This window comes from Rhineura floridana, chromosome 17 (assembly GCF_030035675.1).
Source record: "Rhineura floridana isolate rRhiFlo1 chromosome 17, rRhiFlo1.hap2, whole genome shotgun sequence".
In the NCBI taxonomy this organism is placed as follows: Eukaryota; Metazoa; Chordata; class Lepidosauria; order Squamata; family Rhineuridae; genus Rhineura; species Rhineura floridana.
Window position 1 is genome coordinate 13,569,692 of NC_084496.1, and position 18,275 is coordinate 13,587,966.

The 18,275-nt window shown below is 42.7% G+C and overlaps 1 protein-coding gene across 3 annotated transcripts in view; it reads left to right on the top strand.

Annotated features, from left to right (window-relative positions):
• The first annotated feature begins 739 nt into the window (after positions 1-739).
• CCP110 (centriolar coiled-coil protein 110) overlaps positions 740-18,275 on the top strand; it is a 31,572-nt gene continuing 14,036 nt past the window's right edge. The window contains exons 1-8 of one of the 3 annotated variants that reach the window (XM_061599183.1): positions 740-988; positions 7,166-7,355; positions 7,741-7,869; positions 9,955-11,581; positions 14,376-14,503; positions 16,407-16,590; positions 16,838-16,965; positions 17,724-17,840. In XM_061599183.1, coding sequence (XP_061455167.1) covers positions 7,215-7,355; positions 7,741-7,869; positions 9,955-11,581; positions 14,376-14,503; positions 16,407-16,590; positions 16,838-16,965; positions 17,724-17,840 — 2,454 coding nt within the window. In that variant the 5' untranslated portion in view covers positions 740-988; positions 7,166-7,214. Of the gene's footprint in view, positions 989-1,025; positions 1,164-7,165; positions 7,356-7,740; positions 7,870-9,954; positions 11,582-14,375; positions 14,504-16,406; positions 16,591-16,837; positions 16,966-17,723; positions 17,841-18,275 lie in introns of those variants that run through there. The other 2 variants (XM_061599181.1, XM_061599182.1) reach the window with 2 other exon arrangements.

The window sequence follows — 18,275 nt, forward strand, 5'->3', positions numbered from 1 at the left end:
CTCTCAGGGACCCAAATGATACAGGCAGTGCGGGCTTTAAAAAGCCCACCCCACCTACCTGTCACATCACATTGCTGCATGCATGTATGCTGTCATGCAAGATTGGGGGGTGGCCCTAAAGGGTTGATGCCCTGGGCATGCACACTGGCACAACAGGTGGATGGGATGGCTTATTTAAGCCCGCGTTGCCTATATGGGGTGGGGATGTTTGGCTTTACAGCACTGCAGGCCCGGGACAAGTTGGTCCCAAGGGCCCAGTCATGCCTGGCACCAGCCCTGCTGCTTCAGACATACGGTATGCATGTGACCCTAGCGCAGGGGTTCCCAAACTGCTGTCCATGGCCCACCAGTAGTCTACACACTTCATTCAGGTAGCTTGCGTCATGTATGCAAAAAGACAATTAAAAACCACACAACATCTAGCAGAGCGCGTTACAGTTGTGGCATTAGATAGACAAATTGTTAAGCGGTCTCCTCCAGCAATTTTCACGTGGTCCGGGGGCGGGTAGTTTGGGAGCTACTGCCCTAGTGAATTCAGGAAGGCAAATCCTTCCTTCGGACTCCTAGCGCAACACGCATAAATTCCAGCTCCAGACCTGCGGCCCGCGTGGACTACAATTCCCAGCGTGCAATAGCGCATAAATCCTGGCTGTAAAAAAAAAAGAGAACCAAACCACAGTAGGCCTTAAAAACTCCAACTCCCAGCATGCTACGCACAACCTTCCTTGTACTGAACCCCAGACTTGGCCTTTTGCTTTCTGGGTTTTGTAGTTTCCTTGTCTCCTTTCCCAGCGTGGTAACCTTAGAGACGCCGGTAGTGATGGTGGCGGCGGTTGTTACGGTTTCTTTCCCTCCGAAGCCGGAAGCGCCGTGAGGGAAGCTAGAAGGTGGTCTGGTCTCGGGGCGGCAGGCGGGAGCGGCGTTGCCAGGGGCTGGGCTGCGGCGGGCAGGACCGCGCTCCGCTCGGCGGCGGCGCACCTGGCTGGAGGTGAGCGCAGAAAGCGCGTATCTTGCGCTCATTGAGAGAGAAGGAGGGAGGGGCATTCTCGGGGCTCACAAAGCGGGAGGGTTGCCAACTGACCGAAGGGAAGGGGGGGACACAGTAAATCCCTCCAGCCTGCAGGACTTGAACTGACAGCGACTTGTTCTGCAGAAATCGGCAGGTAAAGCAATTGCTCCCTCCCTTTTCTTGGTTTTTTGTTAAGCGTATATTCCCGTTTCTTTGTTCGCATCTTGCAGGTTTCACGAGTGGTTTTTTTTTTTAAGAAAAATAAATGCCTACATATTACCAGCCTTCTGTCAGGTGAAATCTTTCTCCGTTTTGCAGAACGCTTCCGAGATATTTATTTATTATTTATTTATTTATTAAATTTCTATACCGCCCCATAGCCGAAGCTCTCTGGGCGGTTCACAACAGGATAAAACATCAGTATACAATTAAAACCACATATAGAATTCAAAAACACACAGGAATACTAAATATTAAAATATTAATATACTAAAATACTAAAATTATTAAATGTAAAAGTACAAAGATGTGATAATGTTACATGATTAAAATGCCTGAGAGAAGAGGAAGGTTTTAACCTGGCTCCGAAAAGATAACAACGTTAAAGTGAGCAAAGTCCTTCTGGTGACTGCAGGTGGAGAAAAGAGGACAGGGGAGTATGCAAGCCTGACACTTTCCTTGGGCTTGTTCCAACGTGCACATAGTGCTAAACCATGCTTTACATTATATAAGAATCAGCCCAATATGGGTTGTCAAAGGATGGTCCAGGAAAAAGCATACCAGCCTCTTCCAGCAAAGGTTTTTCCACTTCCAGTTTGGCACTTAATTGCCAAAAAATGTTCAAGAAGCTGCTGCATAAATAGTATTTAATAATGACGTTGGTTTAAAACTGTCTGAAAATATTTCCTGCCGCCTTTAAAGGCAAAGCCTTCTCCGGGCGGATTCCAAAATAAAAATGTGAAACGGTGTATATTAGACCTTTTTATTTACTCGGGTTTTTAAACTGTGTGCTAAGTTTGGGCTGGGAACTATTATATGCTGCATCTATTCAAGAAAGGTGATTTTGTTTGTCTCTGTTTTTAATCACTATATATTGTGTGTTTTAAAATATTTTGTTGTCAGTAACCCAGGGAATGTTTACTGATGGGTGGCTATATAAATGTAATTATTAAATTTAAGAATAATAAATGAAATACAATGATTAACTTAAACAAGAACATTAAAATAACTTTCTGAACAAATAAAGACATTAGTTAAAATTATATGTGTATACAATATAAGTATCACACACACACACATAAAATAAATTATCAGAGGAAGCTTATAATGGTGTGCTGGAGCCATACCTGCTCATGTCTAAAGCAGATTGGATTTCTGCTCTTAAAGGCATAGCTACGGGGTCCTTGGAAGAGTTGGCAACGTATGGAGGGGAAGAGGTGTCTTTCCCTGTTGGTGAGCCCCTTATTTGCTTGAGAGGAAAATTTGAGTAGAAACGCTTTCAAATTTGCAACAAGAACCTTGCATGGAAAAGCTTTTTGAATTTTATCGCTGTTTATTAATATTACAATTGATGTTACTTGCTTTTTTACTAATTTGTTTTTAACTTTGATTTCTTTAAAAAAAACTGTTGTATCTTCTTGTTTTACTGTATGTCGCTTTATAGTTGTTACAGAAAATGTGGGATGTAAATGTTACTGCTTTTTCCTTAATTCAGTGGTTCTTGGACAGAGTTGTGTGTGTAAGTATGTGTAACACCTGAAAGGTGACTGAAAATTTCTATGGAGGGGTCAGATTCTGAAGCGGAGGGAGCCCTTTGTTTCCTCACTACCTAAGTTATAGAGTGGGTTGTGTGTCCTCTGGTAGAGGATCCTTCACTGGTTCATCATGGATTTGTGCATACAGTACATTTCCCATCATCCTAAACTGATATCCTTCTGATGGTGTTTACCTATGTGTGGTTTTTAGGAGGGGGTGAAGAGAGCTTACTCTGTTTCCCTCTTTCTAATGCCAGTGTTGGCTTAATGCCCCTGTCCACATATCCTTGCATGCTGTGGCAAGCTTATGAGGATCTCTGTTTGTTCTCCTGTGGACCAGAGATTATTCTGGTTTGGGAGGGCCCCCAGAAGAAAAATTCATTTATAAAGGTGCGTGAGAGTTAAGGTTTGAGATAAACTGCTTTAATTATAATTTTGAGGGATGGAGTGCTGTTAATCAGTGGAGAAGTAAGGGTGCTCAGGACATGCTCAGAATTAGTTTTCTTAATTATGTATTTCATTTGTTTAAAGCCTTGATTGGAAAGACCATAGAAGTATGGTAGGGTTATGGAAGATGGCTACTGTTTGAGTGGTAGGATCCTGCTTTTGGGCAAAGACTTTGGGGTGGCATACAATCTTATTCATACTCAGAGTTAGACCCACTGAAATCAATGAAGCTGTTTAAGTACACTGATTTTAACTAGTACGACTAAAGTTGGATATTGTCCTGTATTGTTGCTAGAGAATATTCTGGCTTTGCCTGCCTTTCAATTTATGGTGGTGGTTCTTTTCTCCTGGACAATTTTCTACGTGATAGTGAATAGGATTTGCAAATGTGTCTGGGTCTGAAAGCATGAATTACGTGACCAAGGGAGGAAACATCAGGCTTGGGGGTTGAATGCGATGCTCCAGGCCCTCTGCTGTGGCTTTTGGAGCTCTCCCCAGACCACACCCCTCACTGGTCCTGCTTTACGCCACAAGTGTTTTTCCTGGCTAGAATGTGTAAGTGAACTCTGGTAATGCCTCTTCCTTGTCTGGTTGGAGGGTGGAGATGGGTATGTGAGTATGCATAGAAACCAGCCTCTTGTACAAACGTAACATTTGCATCAGTTGCTCCATTCAGTTTTGCCCTAACCCCATGCACCAGTGGCATGTGGCCCTTGGAAGGTTGTCCAGAAGCTAATGTGGTCCTTGGGTTGCAAAAGTTTCTGCACTCCCATTAGACTGATTAATTATTTGCAGGCTCATTTGTGGCTTCTTAATTAGAACTATACCTTTGGAAAGGTTCTTTGAAGCACAGATGTGACTGTTGGAAGGATTCTACACATGTCTTGATCTTCCAAAAGGTATTTTATTTATAGTAGATTAATAGAACCTGTGGGAAGGAATTTAATGTTTTTATTTTTTTATACCTTATTCTGATTTTATTATTCTGTTTGATTGGCGTTATAAGCCACATTAGATTGATTTGTATCCTTAAAGAGAAAATGTAAGGCATCCTAATAAACAAATCAATTGTGTGTTAATTAGGAGAAATGATTATCTTCAGTGAACGGCTTATTTCAAGACTTCACTGTTGTAGAGGTGCTGCCATAACTGAATGGTTAACTGACCATTTAAAAACAATACAATTGGTGTCTTTAAAAAAATCCGCAAAGAGTTAATATACTTTGTTTAAATAAATCCTTTCTGAAGGGACTGTGGATACCCCTTGATTGCTTGCATTCTCCTGGTATGGATGTTAACCTTGCATTGAAATGCCATCCTGGCCTAGTATGGCATATATAATCTGTGGCTAGAATGAAGTGTCATTTTGTCACATATGCTTGCACTTCACTCTAGCCATAGGTTATATATGCCACAATAGGCCATGGTGGTTTGTGTAATGTGTGAAGCTGCCCTTGTTGTGTGGCCTTAGGAAAGTCACTGTCTCTTGGCTTTAGTTTTCTATTTGTGTACTGAAAATTACCAAGACTTGGCGTAGATTGGCTGTGTGTGACTATGAAAGACGATGCAGGTGCAAGGCACTTTCCAAGTTTTTAAAAAAATCCAACATCTTCAAATCAGCATGCTGCTTAAAGTATCATAGTTCTCTTCCTACCAATTCCCAGAAATAATCTTCTGGTTGCTACGTACCCTTGTTGATGCCCTTTCTAAGAGAGGGTCTCCCACTCAGAAACTCAAGTCTATGGCGTAAAATAATGGGCATCTATTATTTCACAACGTTCCAGTTCCTTGACGCTCTGTAGAAGCTGCAGTTCTAGAGTGTTGGCTCTCATTGGAATTATCTCATCCTCCAGTGACTGGTAGGGACTATCACAGAAGAATAGTTCTGGTTAAAGGGGCAAAGAATGGCAATATAAAAAGCTGCCTTGCATCAGGCCAGGCTACTTGTCATCTGGGCTAGTACTGTTTACGCCAACGGTGGGTCTCCAGCAGAGGTCTTTTTTTTCACCAGCTGTCTGACCCTTCTTTGACTGGAGATGCCGGGGATTGAGCAGTGGGACCTTCCACATATTAAATCTGTACTCTGCCACTGATTTACGGTCCCTCTCCTGCATCATTTGTGTCTTGGAACTACAAGAGGTTAACATTCAGAGTGCATCAGAACTTCCAGCAGCATTGATGCTTTCTCTCTCTCCCTTTTTAATTAGCATAAGCTGCTTTTGTATACTTCAGTGTTTTTGTTTGCTTTTCTGTGTACACATATTGTGAAGAGTCGGGGTGCTTATTTGTATACATTTTAACTAAACTGAATTGTCACAGACAGTACTTTATGCATCTCGTTGCCATTTAACTCGTGTTTACATTTTCCTTTACACCCATGTACTTGCCTGCTGAGTTATGTATCTGATGGACTCTAATCCACAAATGCTTTTGCCATAATGAATATGTTCAAGAGTAAGTCCTATTGAATTCATTGGGGTTTGCTCCCAGGTAGGTGGGGTTAGGGCCAGGGCTGCGGAGTGGGAGTCGGAGTTGTGGAGTTGGAGTCGGGAGCAATTTTGGGTGGAGTCGGAGTCGGTAGAAATGTTCCGACTCCGACTCCTTCATAAATGGCAAATGTATATTAACTAGTAATAACACATTTACTGAAGTAAAATGGTAGCACAAGGCATTTCATCACTATCACGTGAATCCAGAGCTTGGAAAAGTTACTTTTTTGAACTACAACTCCCACGAGCCCAATCCCTGGGGCTGATGGCAATTGTAGTTTAAAAAAGTAACTTTTCCAAGCTCTAGATTCACGTGGTAGTGATGAAATGCCTTGTGCTACCATTTTACTACAGTAAATTTGTTATTACTAGTTAATGTACATTTGCCATTTATGAAGGAGTCGGAGTCGGAGTTGGAGTTGGAGTCGGACAGTAGAAAAACAGAGGAGTCGGAGTTGAAGGTCTGGCATACCGACTCCACAGCCCTGGTTAGGGCTGCAGATTTAGTTGCTGAGATTCCACAGGACTCTATGTTTTTGCTGGCACAAACCACCTCTCTAGGAAATGTAACCTTTGTCCATTTCTGTGCTCCCACATTGATGCCTTTCTAATGTGGTTCATGGATGGATGACAGTTTTGCTTTCTCAACAGAAAATACGTTATTTAAAAGAAATGTTTCACTTAATCTTCACAACAATAATCCCTCTACATCATGCAGACTGCTCTTGCCTGCACCATACTGCATATCCTAGGACAGGGGTTCCCAAACTTTTTGTCCTATGGACCACTTGAAAATTGCTGGTGTTCTTGGCGGACCACTTAATAATTTTTCTGCCTGTTGTAGCAACTGTATTATCCTGGGGTCCAGGAACCTTTTTTTGGCCTGGGGACACATTTGGTAATGTCAACTATCATGCATATAGAACTGACAAAGTGAGTTTATGAAGCCATGAACAAAGTAGAATCCAAAATCTGTCATCCAGGTGTGTAAGTCCCCTTTTCTAATTCAGTGAGGGTATCTTCATCATTTTATTTGTATGCTGCCTTTCCCCCTAAATTGTGCTCAATGTGGCTTACAACAAAGTGAGCAGAAATACATCTCAAAGTCAACAATTTTATGAACAATTTCATAATAAAAATAATAGAACATTAACATAACAGCCAAAATAACAACAGACAAAAACAACTTTTCAATATTATAAATATTGCAACATTACATCTCTTGGCTGGCGGCATTACTATATTGTTTCATAGCTCCTTTAGCTTTAAAGAAAGAGATGATCCTGTGGGCCACACCTGGCAGCGCATGACTGCATGCTGGTAGTAATGTTGATTGGAAGACTTGGTTTCCCAGCTCATGACCTGCTTCCCAGGAAACTACACAGCAACTGTGTAGTAGAGTCGGCTTACCAGTCTGAAGCTTACTGCTGTATGTATTCTGAGGTTGTTTTTCTTTATTTTGGAAGGACGGTATTTCTCTCTCTCTCTCTCTCTTACGAGCCCACTTGGATTAAGATGGAGGACTATGAGACATTCTGCAACAAGCAGCTTGCTAAATTCCAAGGAGACCTAGAGCAGAGGGAAGCCTCTCCTCCTGTTCGACACAAAAATATTTCACTTATTCAGTTCAATGGTGTTCCTGTGCTTTCTCCGCTGGTAAGATAACCTTTGTCCCTTCAACATGTTGTATATTTAAAAGGAAAAGAGTACATCTTATTTATGTTGGTAATCTTGGTAACTGGTATGTTACAATTCTTTTTTAAATTGTTTTGCGATCAAATCACTTTTTTGTGTACTGTTAAAAATGCAGGGTGAACTTAGGGATGCCCACACTGGAAATACTTTGTTACAGGTGGCCATGACCAGTGGCCTAAAGTTAGGTGGTTTTAGACTCTGAACCTTACTTACTGGGAGGGGGGGAATAGTAATTTCATTTGCTTTAAAATGCAGTAGGTCAGTGTTGTTGTTTTTTGGGGGGTGTCTTGCTCTACATTTGTAAATATTTATCTCCTTTCTTCCCTTCCCCCCCTTTGTTTTACAGCTTAGTCTTGAGAGAAAAAAGGAACTACAGCAAGACAGACAAAAAGCTCTGGATTTAGAACTCTGGCGACAGAATTCCAGGAAAAGAATCTTGTTGAATCGTGTTCAGGAGATTCTGGAAAATGTGCAGGTGAGGTTGAGAGGACTTTTTGGAAAGACAGTTACAACAATGGAGGGACTGTCTCATTTCAAAGCAGAAAGGTTCTATGTCTTGTTTGCTTAGTACTATCATCTCTGTGGCTACTTATATATTGAATAACTGGTAATGAGGTACAGTGAATAAAATGTAACCCAGTTAACTTGGACTTCCAACAAGACACGATCAGGATTGGGCTGTTACTATAAATACTGAGCACTGGTTATTTTTGCTTCTGTGTAAGAGACACACTGCCATTAATACAATACTAGCCAGTGCTATGAATGAAATCTTCACAGCCGTGACGGGCACAATGAAAGAATGTTTGAGTTTACCACAAAACTCTATAGCACTTGAATTAGCTCACTTGCTAAATGGACACTGTTTTCAGCTTGTTTTAGAGTAATAATAGGAACCAAACATGAGCTATTCAGTTTCATACTATGTTTATCATTGTGTGCATGGCAACCATTACCTGGCTTGGGATTTCAAAAACATGGCAGGAGTATGTGTCGAGGATAAAATACTAATCAGTTAGCTTTCTTCTAAACACCCTGCAGTTAATACAAGCATTTAAAACTTTGTTCCTCGTCCCCTAGCCAGCAAAGTGTAATTTCACTAAGGTGCGCCTGGCGCCAACACTGTTATCTTTTCGGCGCCAGGTCAAGACTTCCCTCTTCTCCCAGGCATTTTATCATGTGTTTTTAAATTGTTTTAAATTTTTTAATTGTGTTTTAAAAGATGTGTTTTAAATTTGTATATTTGTTTTTAATGTTTTTAGTTACTGTAAACCGCCCAGAGAGCTTTGGCTATGGGGCGGTATATAAATATAATTAATTAATTAATTAATTAAGGCTTGCAGCAGCACGCAGTGGCACCAGTCATGCTAAGCCAGACCACAGCATAGGGTGAAGGTGCTGGCTCCAAAAGATTGGAGCCACTTTGTTCCTCCCTGGTCTTTTAGGTCAGTGCGGCGCAGCAGCTAAGCCAAGGTTTGGTTTAGTGTATCATCCAAACCAGGGATCGTGGTTAAGGTCTCTCCTCTTTAACCACAGTCAATGTTTGTCCTATAGTAACAGGTCATGGTTAAAGAGAAGACACCGTGGCCATAATCCTGGGTTTGGATGACATGCTAAGCCAAAAGGTGGCTTAGCTGCCACCTCATACTCACCTAAAAAGCCAGGGGAGGAGCAAGATGAGTGCCAGCTTCTCTCTGTGAGCCAGCACATTCACATGATCGTGGTAAACTTGTGCCTGGCTTACAGTGATATGTGAGCCAGACTAATATTAAAAATGAGGTTAGCTGATTTAACTTCAGCTTCTTCTTTTGTTATAACCTTAAGAACATAAGAAGAGTCCTGCTGGATCAGGCTAAAGGCTAGTCCAGTATCCTCTTCTCACATTGGCCAGTCAGATTCCTCTGGAAAGTGCACAAGGAGGACCTGAGCACAACAGCACACTCCTTATGTGTCATTCCCTGTACCTGACATTTGGTGGCATAAATGCCTCTGACAGTGGAGACAGCTACTAGCCACAATGGCTGTGTTCTCATGATTGCTTCATCGTCTATACTTTGGCAGATAAAAGCTAGATGCTTATGCAAAGCGCTTGAATCTAGGGTTGCAGATACGTTTAACTGTTTGTATATACATAAATGACGACGAGAAGTCTAACATATTAGGTGGTTACATCTGCCATAAAAATGGCTTTCATTTGCTAAGTGAGCAGGTCACTTCATCAGAGTATTGGGATTCACAGAGCTGTTACAGGTTTGCATAGAGTCTTCTACATAACCAGTGAGATTTTTTTCCTTTTACCATCAAATGTCTTCAAAACCTGCTTTTGAAATTCTCCTTTGTTCTAAAAGCAGTTTGCCATGCTTTGTTTTTTGGGTGGAATGGGTTAAAAACTGCTGTTCCAAAAATATGAAAGCCCCCCTCAAATGTCTGGAATTGGGTGCATGTGCTTTGGATCCTGGCCTGCCTGCTACGTACATTTTTGTATGTGTTGTAGTAACCCCTGTTCACTTTATTTTCAGTGTCTGAACAGCCTATGTCAATTATTTGTTTTCCTTCACAGATGAAGAAATTGTCCAATCAAAGTGATTTAGATCAGTCTGAGACAGAGACTATTCATTCGGATTCAGTATCCAAAGTGTTGAATGGCTTTGTAATGCAATCAAACGGTGTTTTGCCAAGTCCTGTTGCTCTTGGTGAGTTTGTGGAACCCAGAAGGGCACTGGAGGATAAGCCAGCAGACGTACATGCCGTATCAAGTGGGAACTCTCTTGGAGAAAAGGAACAGTTCGACCCCCATGAACCAAAGGACGCTTCCTCCAGCCTGTCTGAAAAGAGACCTTGCCCAGAAGGTATATTTTCCAATCCAATAAACCTCCCTTCTTCAAATGATACTGGAAAGAAAGACAGCATTGAGATGGTGTGGCCTGATGCAGAAGGGCCAGATCATTATGTAATGAGTCTTCAGAACCTCTTGAAAAAATCCAAGGAGTACATGCAGAGAGAACAGACCAGGCGTAGCGTGCGAAGTACTTCAAAGAGAAGCGGTAGCAAAAGCCATTCGGACAAAGAGAATGATGCAGTGAAAATGAGCGACTCGGTGAAAGAAAGGGGGAAGTTAGTGGGCAGAAGTGGTATGGTCACGACATCTGATAAGCCAGGTCTTACTAAATCCAACACTTCTCTGCAAAGTACCTCAGTTCCTAAAAATAGTATAGCATCATCCAGTTTTTCTAAAGTGGATATACCAATGAGATCCGGAACGCCTCCTGTTTTGGATTCGGATTCAGACGAAGACTTTAAAAACACTGTTTTCTTTGAACATGACAGCAGCATTCTCAGAAGCCTCACAGGTTCTTACTCAAAGCTACCCAGCCCAGAGCCAAGCATGAGCCCCAAAATGCACAGAAGACGTCCAAGGCCTTCTTCAATGGGACAAATTGTCATTAGCCACCCTGTAAACGCCTGTGAATTAAGCCCTAAAGAAAAGGGAAGAGCAGCGGACTTGATCACCCAGGATGCTAGTGATAGGCAAATTGCATCTGATCCTATGCCAAAACGGACTCCAGAAGTTGCTCCCATTTGCTCTAGCAAAGTCCACGCTTTCCACAGGAGCTCTTCGGACATCTATGATGATTTGGTGGTCGGCAAACGAAATCAAGTGTGCCAGGTTTCTGTTGGTCAACGAGAGAACCAAACGCTCCCAGTCAGTGCCACAGTAGAAGGAGACATCATGTTAGATGGAGCTAGAGGATCAAGTACTTGCCTTTCAAACTCAAGTCCGCAGGAAGGGCATGCCATCAGCTGTCCCGTTATAATGCAAAACACCGCAAATGTCAGTGGAGCCAAGCAATTTGGCGTGCTAGACAAAGCCAAATGTAGCGCACCCACGGAACTCAATAAATCTTACGATGTTGACACGCCATCTCCTTTACTTATGCAAACGCAGCATAAACATCAGGTGGATACCCCAAACCTGTCTCCTGGAAATGATCAGACTTTAGAAAATGGGACTGAAAAGGTGAAATGTAGGCTTGAGTTGGATGCAGACAGCATGCAGAAGGAAAACACGCCTTGTGTTGCTACTACAGAAACCAGCGTAAGAGAGAGACGATGGCCACATGATCAAAGGTGTCCTGAGGGATCTGCACCTGGTACCAGGAATGAAATGCCAGAAAGACCTGTCAGTGGTGAGAGAATGCACTCTGTCGTAAGCCTGTGTTGGGTTGGCTAAGATTCCAAAATGTTCAGAGGGTATTTTTTTATGGCCCCAGCTGTGTTTGTAGGGAAGGCCAGTTCCAGGGTTGAAGGGGCTGTCATCAAAGTTCTTTCCGGTGGACCCCTCCTATGTCAGTGCCTCCCACCCCAGCTGCAAGCTTACCTGGTGGTAGCACCAAACACCCGAGAAGATGCCATTCTAAGTGTTTCACAGTGCCTTGGAGGGATGCTTTGCCAGATGTTCTGGGGCACTGGGAGAACGTTTAAATGGTGGCTCGTAGCTGTTTGATGTGGAGAGTGCCCAGAGCAAGTGTTGGCACCTAGGAGCCTAGCGATTGCCAAGAGCCCTGATGGTAGCCTTGTTCATAGACTTGTGTGCCTTTCCACCTTGCTCCAAAGTTTTTTTGGTGACTGTGAGTCCTATTGGTTTCAGTCGGAAATATGCCGGTTGCTGTGTGAATATTAATTGCAAAATATTGGAAGAAGCAAAAGATGCCAACCATAAAAGAATGTGGACCAGCAACCTGGCATAGGTTATTAACGTATAAAACCTCTTGTTATAAAAATTTTTGGGAAGGCATAATACGTGTACAAAAAGACCAACTCCCTCCAGGGCTGTTGTTACTTTCATATTGGTATGAAACCAAATATACAAATGTTTTGGATGAAATACAAATAGACAGTGAATTTGATGAATAAGATCTAATGATTCAAGGACATTCAAGGAATTGTCAGGTTGCAAATTTTTATTCATGGTGGTTACTACAATATCTTCCAGAATGTTGTATTTATCTGTCTTCCTGTGTTGTACATACACACACGAACATATGACACATGTTAGGAATATGCATTTATCAGTTGTATATTATTTAGAAATGATTATATATGCCAGTTTTCTATTATAATTTTGAACGCTAAACAGTTAAAAAATTGTCATCCTCTCTTCAAATTTGAGTCAGTCTAAAAAAATTGGTATATATATATATATATTTTTCAATAAGATTTTATTAGAATTTTTTTACTATAACACCATGGCCCTGTAAATATCTTTGACAAAAGGGTCAGTGAACCAACATTAACAATAAACGTTAAAGGAGTACATTATATCATATCACATGGGAGACAACATACTTATTTTATCAGCCAGTATTTTGCTTTGGGAAAAAAGGGAAAGGGAGGGAGTAAATACAGATGCATGTAAAATATTTCATAGAGAAACATCCCCTTGAAAACAAACGTAACCTCTCCATAGGAAGATACACTTTACTGAAGGAAGTACAACATTTGTATAACAAGGAGTTGGTAAATATGTATTGAAATGGTCTTATAGTTTAAACTTTTAAATATTTTCTCATTATTCTAAAAGGTTTGGGCATTTGTGAGTGCCTCTTGGTTGGGGGTTCATAAAATTTGCAACTGGTACTTCTAGTGATAATTATCTAGTAGTAATTGTTGTAGAATTTGCATCTGCCCTGTGGGTTGTGTTCAACGTAGCATTTCAGCTTGCCTGATGGAATGATCTCTCCTCTTCACCCCCATGTGCTGGTTTGGGGGTTCTCCCAACCCTCCAGAGCAGATTTGGGGAGGGTGCAGGAGGGATAAGAGGGAAGTCCCATTGCGCTAGCAGGGATCCTTGTGCTGGCTTCTGTTAGTGCAATGAGTTGTTGAATATGGCCCTATAGGTAGTAATTAGATATAGGTAGTAGTTAGAATAGTGCTTTCTAACCAGGCAGGTGCTGGTGCAGTGTATTTTGGAGTCAAGCTGTTGGTTTCAATCAAGTATCCTATGTTCTCCCTTTAGACTCAGGTGGGAGAACCTATTTCAGCCCAAGGGCCACATTCTCTTGCAGGCAGGGGTGTAGTTGTCCAGGGTCTCAAGGGGTCTTAGACCCCTTACGTTTTGGGGAGCTGGGTCCCAATGTCTCCAGCATCCTCCAAGCCAATCAGCATGAAATGGGAGTTTGTTGGCCACTGAGAAGAGTTTTCTAGCATGCTTCCTTCTCTTTTTCTGCTGACTGGAACCAATCGGAGTGAAAGGAGGTGAGTCAGCCACTAAGAAGACTCTTTTTCAGTAGCTAACACTCCCCTTTCATGCTTATTGGCTCCTAGGAACGTCTGTTGTTGTGGGAGAAGGCATTAACAAGGATTTCGTTCTCAATCCAGCAACAAAAGAAAAAAAGGGAGGAGGGGTGTAGCTGTGATTATCAGGAAGGGATCCTGCACTTCTGAATTTGCTACTATGTTACTGGCTGCAGGTCAGTAGTGGGTGGGGCCAGAGGTAAAAGTGGGCGGAGCAATAAATGCCAACCTTTGTACGCTAGGCTAGTTTCTTCACACGCGCGCATGCACCCCTTTCTGTCCCTCCTCTAGACAAATAAGGAGCATTATCAGATTTCAAGGATGCATTCCTGCCAGGCAAAAACAAATCAAGGAGGGTGCAAAGCCAGGCTGGTGAGGGCCATGGTTCATGAGGGAGAGTACCGAGGGCCATATAGAGAAGCCAAGAGGGCTGCAATTCAGACCCCAGGCCTGCGATTCCCCATCCCATAGGTGCACACACTTGGAAGTAAGTTCCCCTGATACCACTTGGATTTGCTCTCCGGGGTAGCAGCAAAGTTTCTGTAGCTCGAAACTGTCTACAGGTGGGGTGCACTATGGGGATGGTCAGAATTTGTTCATAAAAAGCTTTCGAAGGTGCTTTCTTGCCATGCAAGAAACCAGATTTCCTCTGCTATCCATCTTAACAATAGTGCTGCTTTTTTTTAGAAGAGGAAGCTCTAAAACAGAAAATGCTGGCCTTTGAAGAACTGAGGAGGAGACTGGAAGAGCAGCATGCTCAGCAACTCTCATTATTGATCGCTGAGCAAGAGAGAGAACAGGAAAGGCTGCAGAAGGTGAGAGGCCAAGTTAAAGTATGTTAAGTGGAGGACTTTGATTCTGGCCAGTGCAAGCTGATGATGTTTCTGTCTCTTGGTGCTGGATCCAAAGGAGCCACAAATCTGAACTGAGCGCCATTTGGGTGAGGAAAAACAACCTGCTTCCTGGCTTGTGTGTTTAGCCTCTAGGTAGAGCAGCCATTTCCCATCATGAAAACTCTGCACAATAAACATCAGGCCAGGTTGCTGGACTATTTTAATACCAAGATGGAAAGGGCCTTCCAGGAGGCTGTGGCATAATTAATGCCTGCTTTCAGAGCTGGGTCCAAGAGGCAGGAAAAAGCCACTGGGAGTTGTTCTGCTGCAAGAGGCAGACAATTACTACAGTCAGCATGCCTCAGCCGAACGTGTTTGTAAATGGAGAGACCGGAGGTCGCCATGAGATGGGTGAAATTGGGGATTGCAGCAGGTGGCGCCTACACGGTCTGGAACATTGTTTGAAGGTGCACAGTTCACTTGTCCTGCTGAAGCCAAGTGGGTCCAGCCCTATAAGTTTCCTGGATGAAAGGCTCCCTGTGCGCTGGCTGTAAGCTGCGCTGAGCTCTGTAATGTTCCTCCCACTGGCACCACCTGTCAGGCTCCCACCCATGGCTCCCACCAGGGAGAAACGTTTTTATTTTTCTTTAGCTCACTCTAGCACAGATTTCACAAGATCCCACTGCTAGGCAGCACCACCAGTCACTCCCTGTAAACAATACTGCTAGAGACTTCGCCTTAGTCTCCCTTCTGGCTTATTGCTACTTTGTGTCTGGGTGCACTTGCAGGCCACAACCCCCCTGTATCTTTGTGCCAATAAAGCATACAGCCCTGGGTTGCCCTGGATACTTGATGATACACTATCTCTTCCCCGCTGCCACCGTTTGATACTGTTTCTCCGCCTTGGTAAATACCCTGCCCACCCTTCTGGTCTGTGAAAGCCCCAGCCAAGGATCAGGCTTTGGTAAACCAATAAAATACTTATTTATAAACACCAGGAAATAACAAGATTATGTAAGGTATGTTTAACAAGCGTATGGTTTCATATAGTGTCACTCTTTATGTTTCTGGTCATACATATATTGCCTAAATATCAGCCAAATACAATCCAAGCCTCCCTCAGAACTCTGCCAACCGACCTCCTCAATAACAACTCCACCCCCCCCCGACTCAACTGTCATCCTCTCATTCATACCTTCAGCCGTTCAAACACTCAGCCAATCATCATACAGCATTCTCCAGCATTCTGGTACTCAGAAGCACGCTACCCCTCACCCTGGAGGTAGAACATAGCCATCAGCGCTAGTAGCTGTTGTTGCTTTTTAACTGGGCTCCTGCTGGGAGGAAGGGCGGGATATAAACCAAATAATAAATAAATAAACAAACAAACTGCTTGCTCCCATGGATCCTTTATGTGATGCCCAAAAAGCTTTTTATAACTCCTCAAAGCCTTTCCCAGATTTGTCCATTTCCCACTGTGGTACTAAAACAGTTTTTGTAGAACCCACCGGCCCCTGTAAAATTTCTTAATGTAAATTAATGTAATGAATGGCACAAAATTAGCTAAAATAGTGTAGAAGAGCTGATGGGAAAATCTTTTGGAAGGTAACTGCTGTGTTTTTGCACTTTGAGTGCATCCATTTTCACATGTGGTCCCCCGACAGTTGCATTAAAAAAACACCAAAGACTAGAGTCTACATAAAGGCTGCAAGAAAGTCAGCCAAGCAGAATGTCCAGGGGAGGGAATTCCACAGTCATAGGGCCACCACTGCATGTGGACAGAGTGAATGATTTGCAGCCATTTGGAATGTTATTTGTGAAGATCTTTAGAGAGGTGTGTCCATTTTTTTATTGTAACCCAGTCTCTGGTTTCTCCAACTGGCAGGAGATAGAAGAGCAGGAACGCAGATTTAAAGGGACGAAAATGGCAATTGCTGAAATGGACATTCCCCAAATTGCTGTTGGCAGTGGGATGGATTTGGAGTGGAGAAAGACCAGTGACCCTCGCTTGTTGCAATCTGTGCTGACTCGAGTGGAAACAATCCAGAGCATAAACTCTGAGAGTGCTGGTAAAAGGGGAATGTGTATTGATTTTCATATGTAGTCTAATTTAAAATAATCCATGAAGAATTTGCTATTTAGATGTGTTAATTTTTAATAGAATTTTATGTGCTGGATATATGGAGATTTTAGGAACAAAAAGTAATGATCTTTCCTTTCTCCTCCCTCCCTTTTTAATCAATGAGTTTAATGAACATAGGTATTTCTTCTGGATATTCAGTTGCTTAATCATGATTTCATTTTTTTTAAATACAGGTTTTGCCAATACCACCATACCTGGTTTGACCACTGAATCTCCATTCTACCTTTGGGAACCACCAGCAAGTGGAAAATCAGTTTTGGCATCCAGGTCTATTAGCAGGAGTAAAATGCGATGGTCTCAGGTAGGGAGCTGAACATTTACAGGAGTAAATATTATAGCTTTAGTGGCAAAACTAACCATTTCTTCACAGCTCTTTTATCAAAGGTCTATTAGTATTTGGCATATTGATTTTTTAAAATTTAAGTGGTAATTCCAACCGCCCTTTTTGATATGCCATTCTCCTATGGAGAATCATAGAATCATAGAATAGTAGAGTTGGGACCTATAAGGCCATCAAGTCCAACCCCCTGCTCAGTGCTGGAATCCAAATCAAAGCATTCCTGACAGGTGGCTGTCCAGCTGCCTCTTGAATGCCTTCAGTGTCGGAGAGCCCACTACCTCTCTAGGTCATGGGTTCCATTGTTGTATGGCTCTAACAGGAAGTTTTTCCTGATGTTCATTTGAAATCTGGCTTCCTGCAACTTGAGCCCATTATTCCATGTCCTGCGCTCTGGGACAATCAAAAAGAGATCCCGGCCCTCCTCTGTGTGGCAACCTTTTGTGTACTTGAAGAGTGCTGTCATATGTCCCCTCAGTCTTCTTTTCTCCAGGCTAAACATGCTCAGTTCTTTCATCGTTCTACTATACATAGAGCATTGTTGGACTTCCTCTCGTCAGTCTTGAATCTTCCAACATTCCATTTCATTGGATAACTCCTGGATTCTAGTATTAAGCAAGAGAGAAAAACCCTTCTCTTCGTTCTTGCTGTGCATAAATGTGGGGGGACGTGGACGTGTTGCCTTCTTGTTCAGTGGTGTCTTCTTTCTTTTTCTCCCTAAGGTGTACAGTTCTGAGATGAAAAGGAAACTAAACAGGATATCTGCTCTGGCAAAAGGATTTCTAACTCGTAGACTCTTGCAGACAGAGAAACTGAAACACCTTAGACAAACTGTGAAAGTAAGGAGCCTTCTGCCGTCCATGCATGTGTGTAATCGACACTGTGCATGCTGTTTTCCTTTTGTCTTCAACAGCTGCTGTTTAACAAACTCAGGATTCTTTTCAGACATTCAAGCCACTGCTGCTCCTCTATCTCCCGTGTTGACCAGCTGTTGTTCTCTAAGGCCCCTTCCCGGTCATCTTTCTTCTCTCAACGTCCGCTCCTCCTGTCTTTTCTCCTCCCCAACTCCTTCTCTTGTTCTCAGCTAACATACTTCATCCGCTAGTGTAGTCTGTGATTCCTCATCCCCCATCTCTGGAAGGCTGCAGGGTTTTTTTGACCACTGCTTCCTTCTTAGCACAACATCAGAGCAAGACTCCCTGGAGTAAAGGAAGTTTCTTGTCTCCTATGCAGGAGGTGCACCTGGATTGCTGGAGGGTCATGGACAGCTTCGG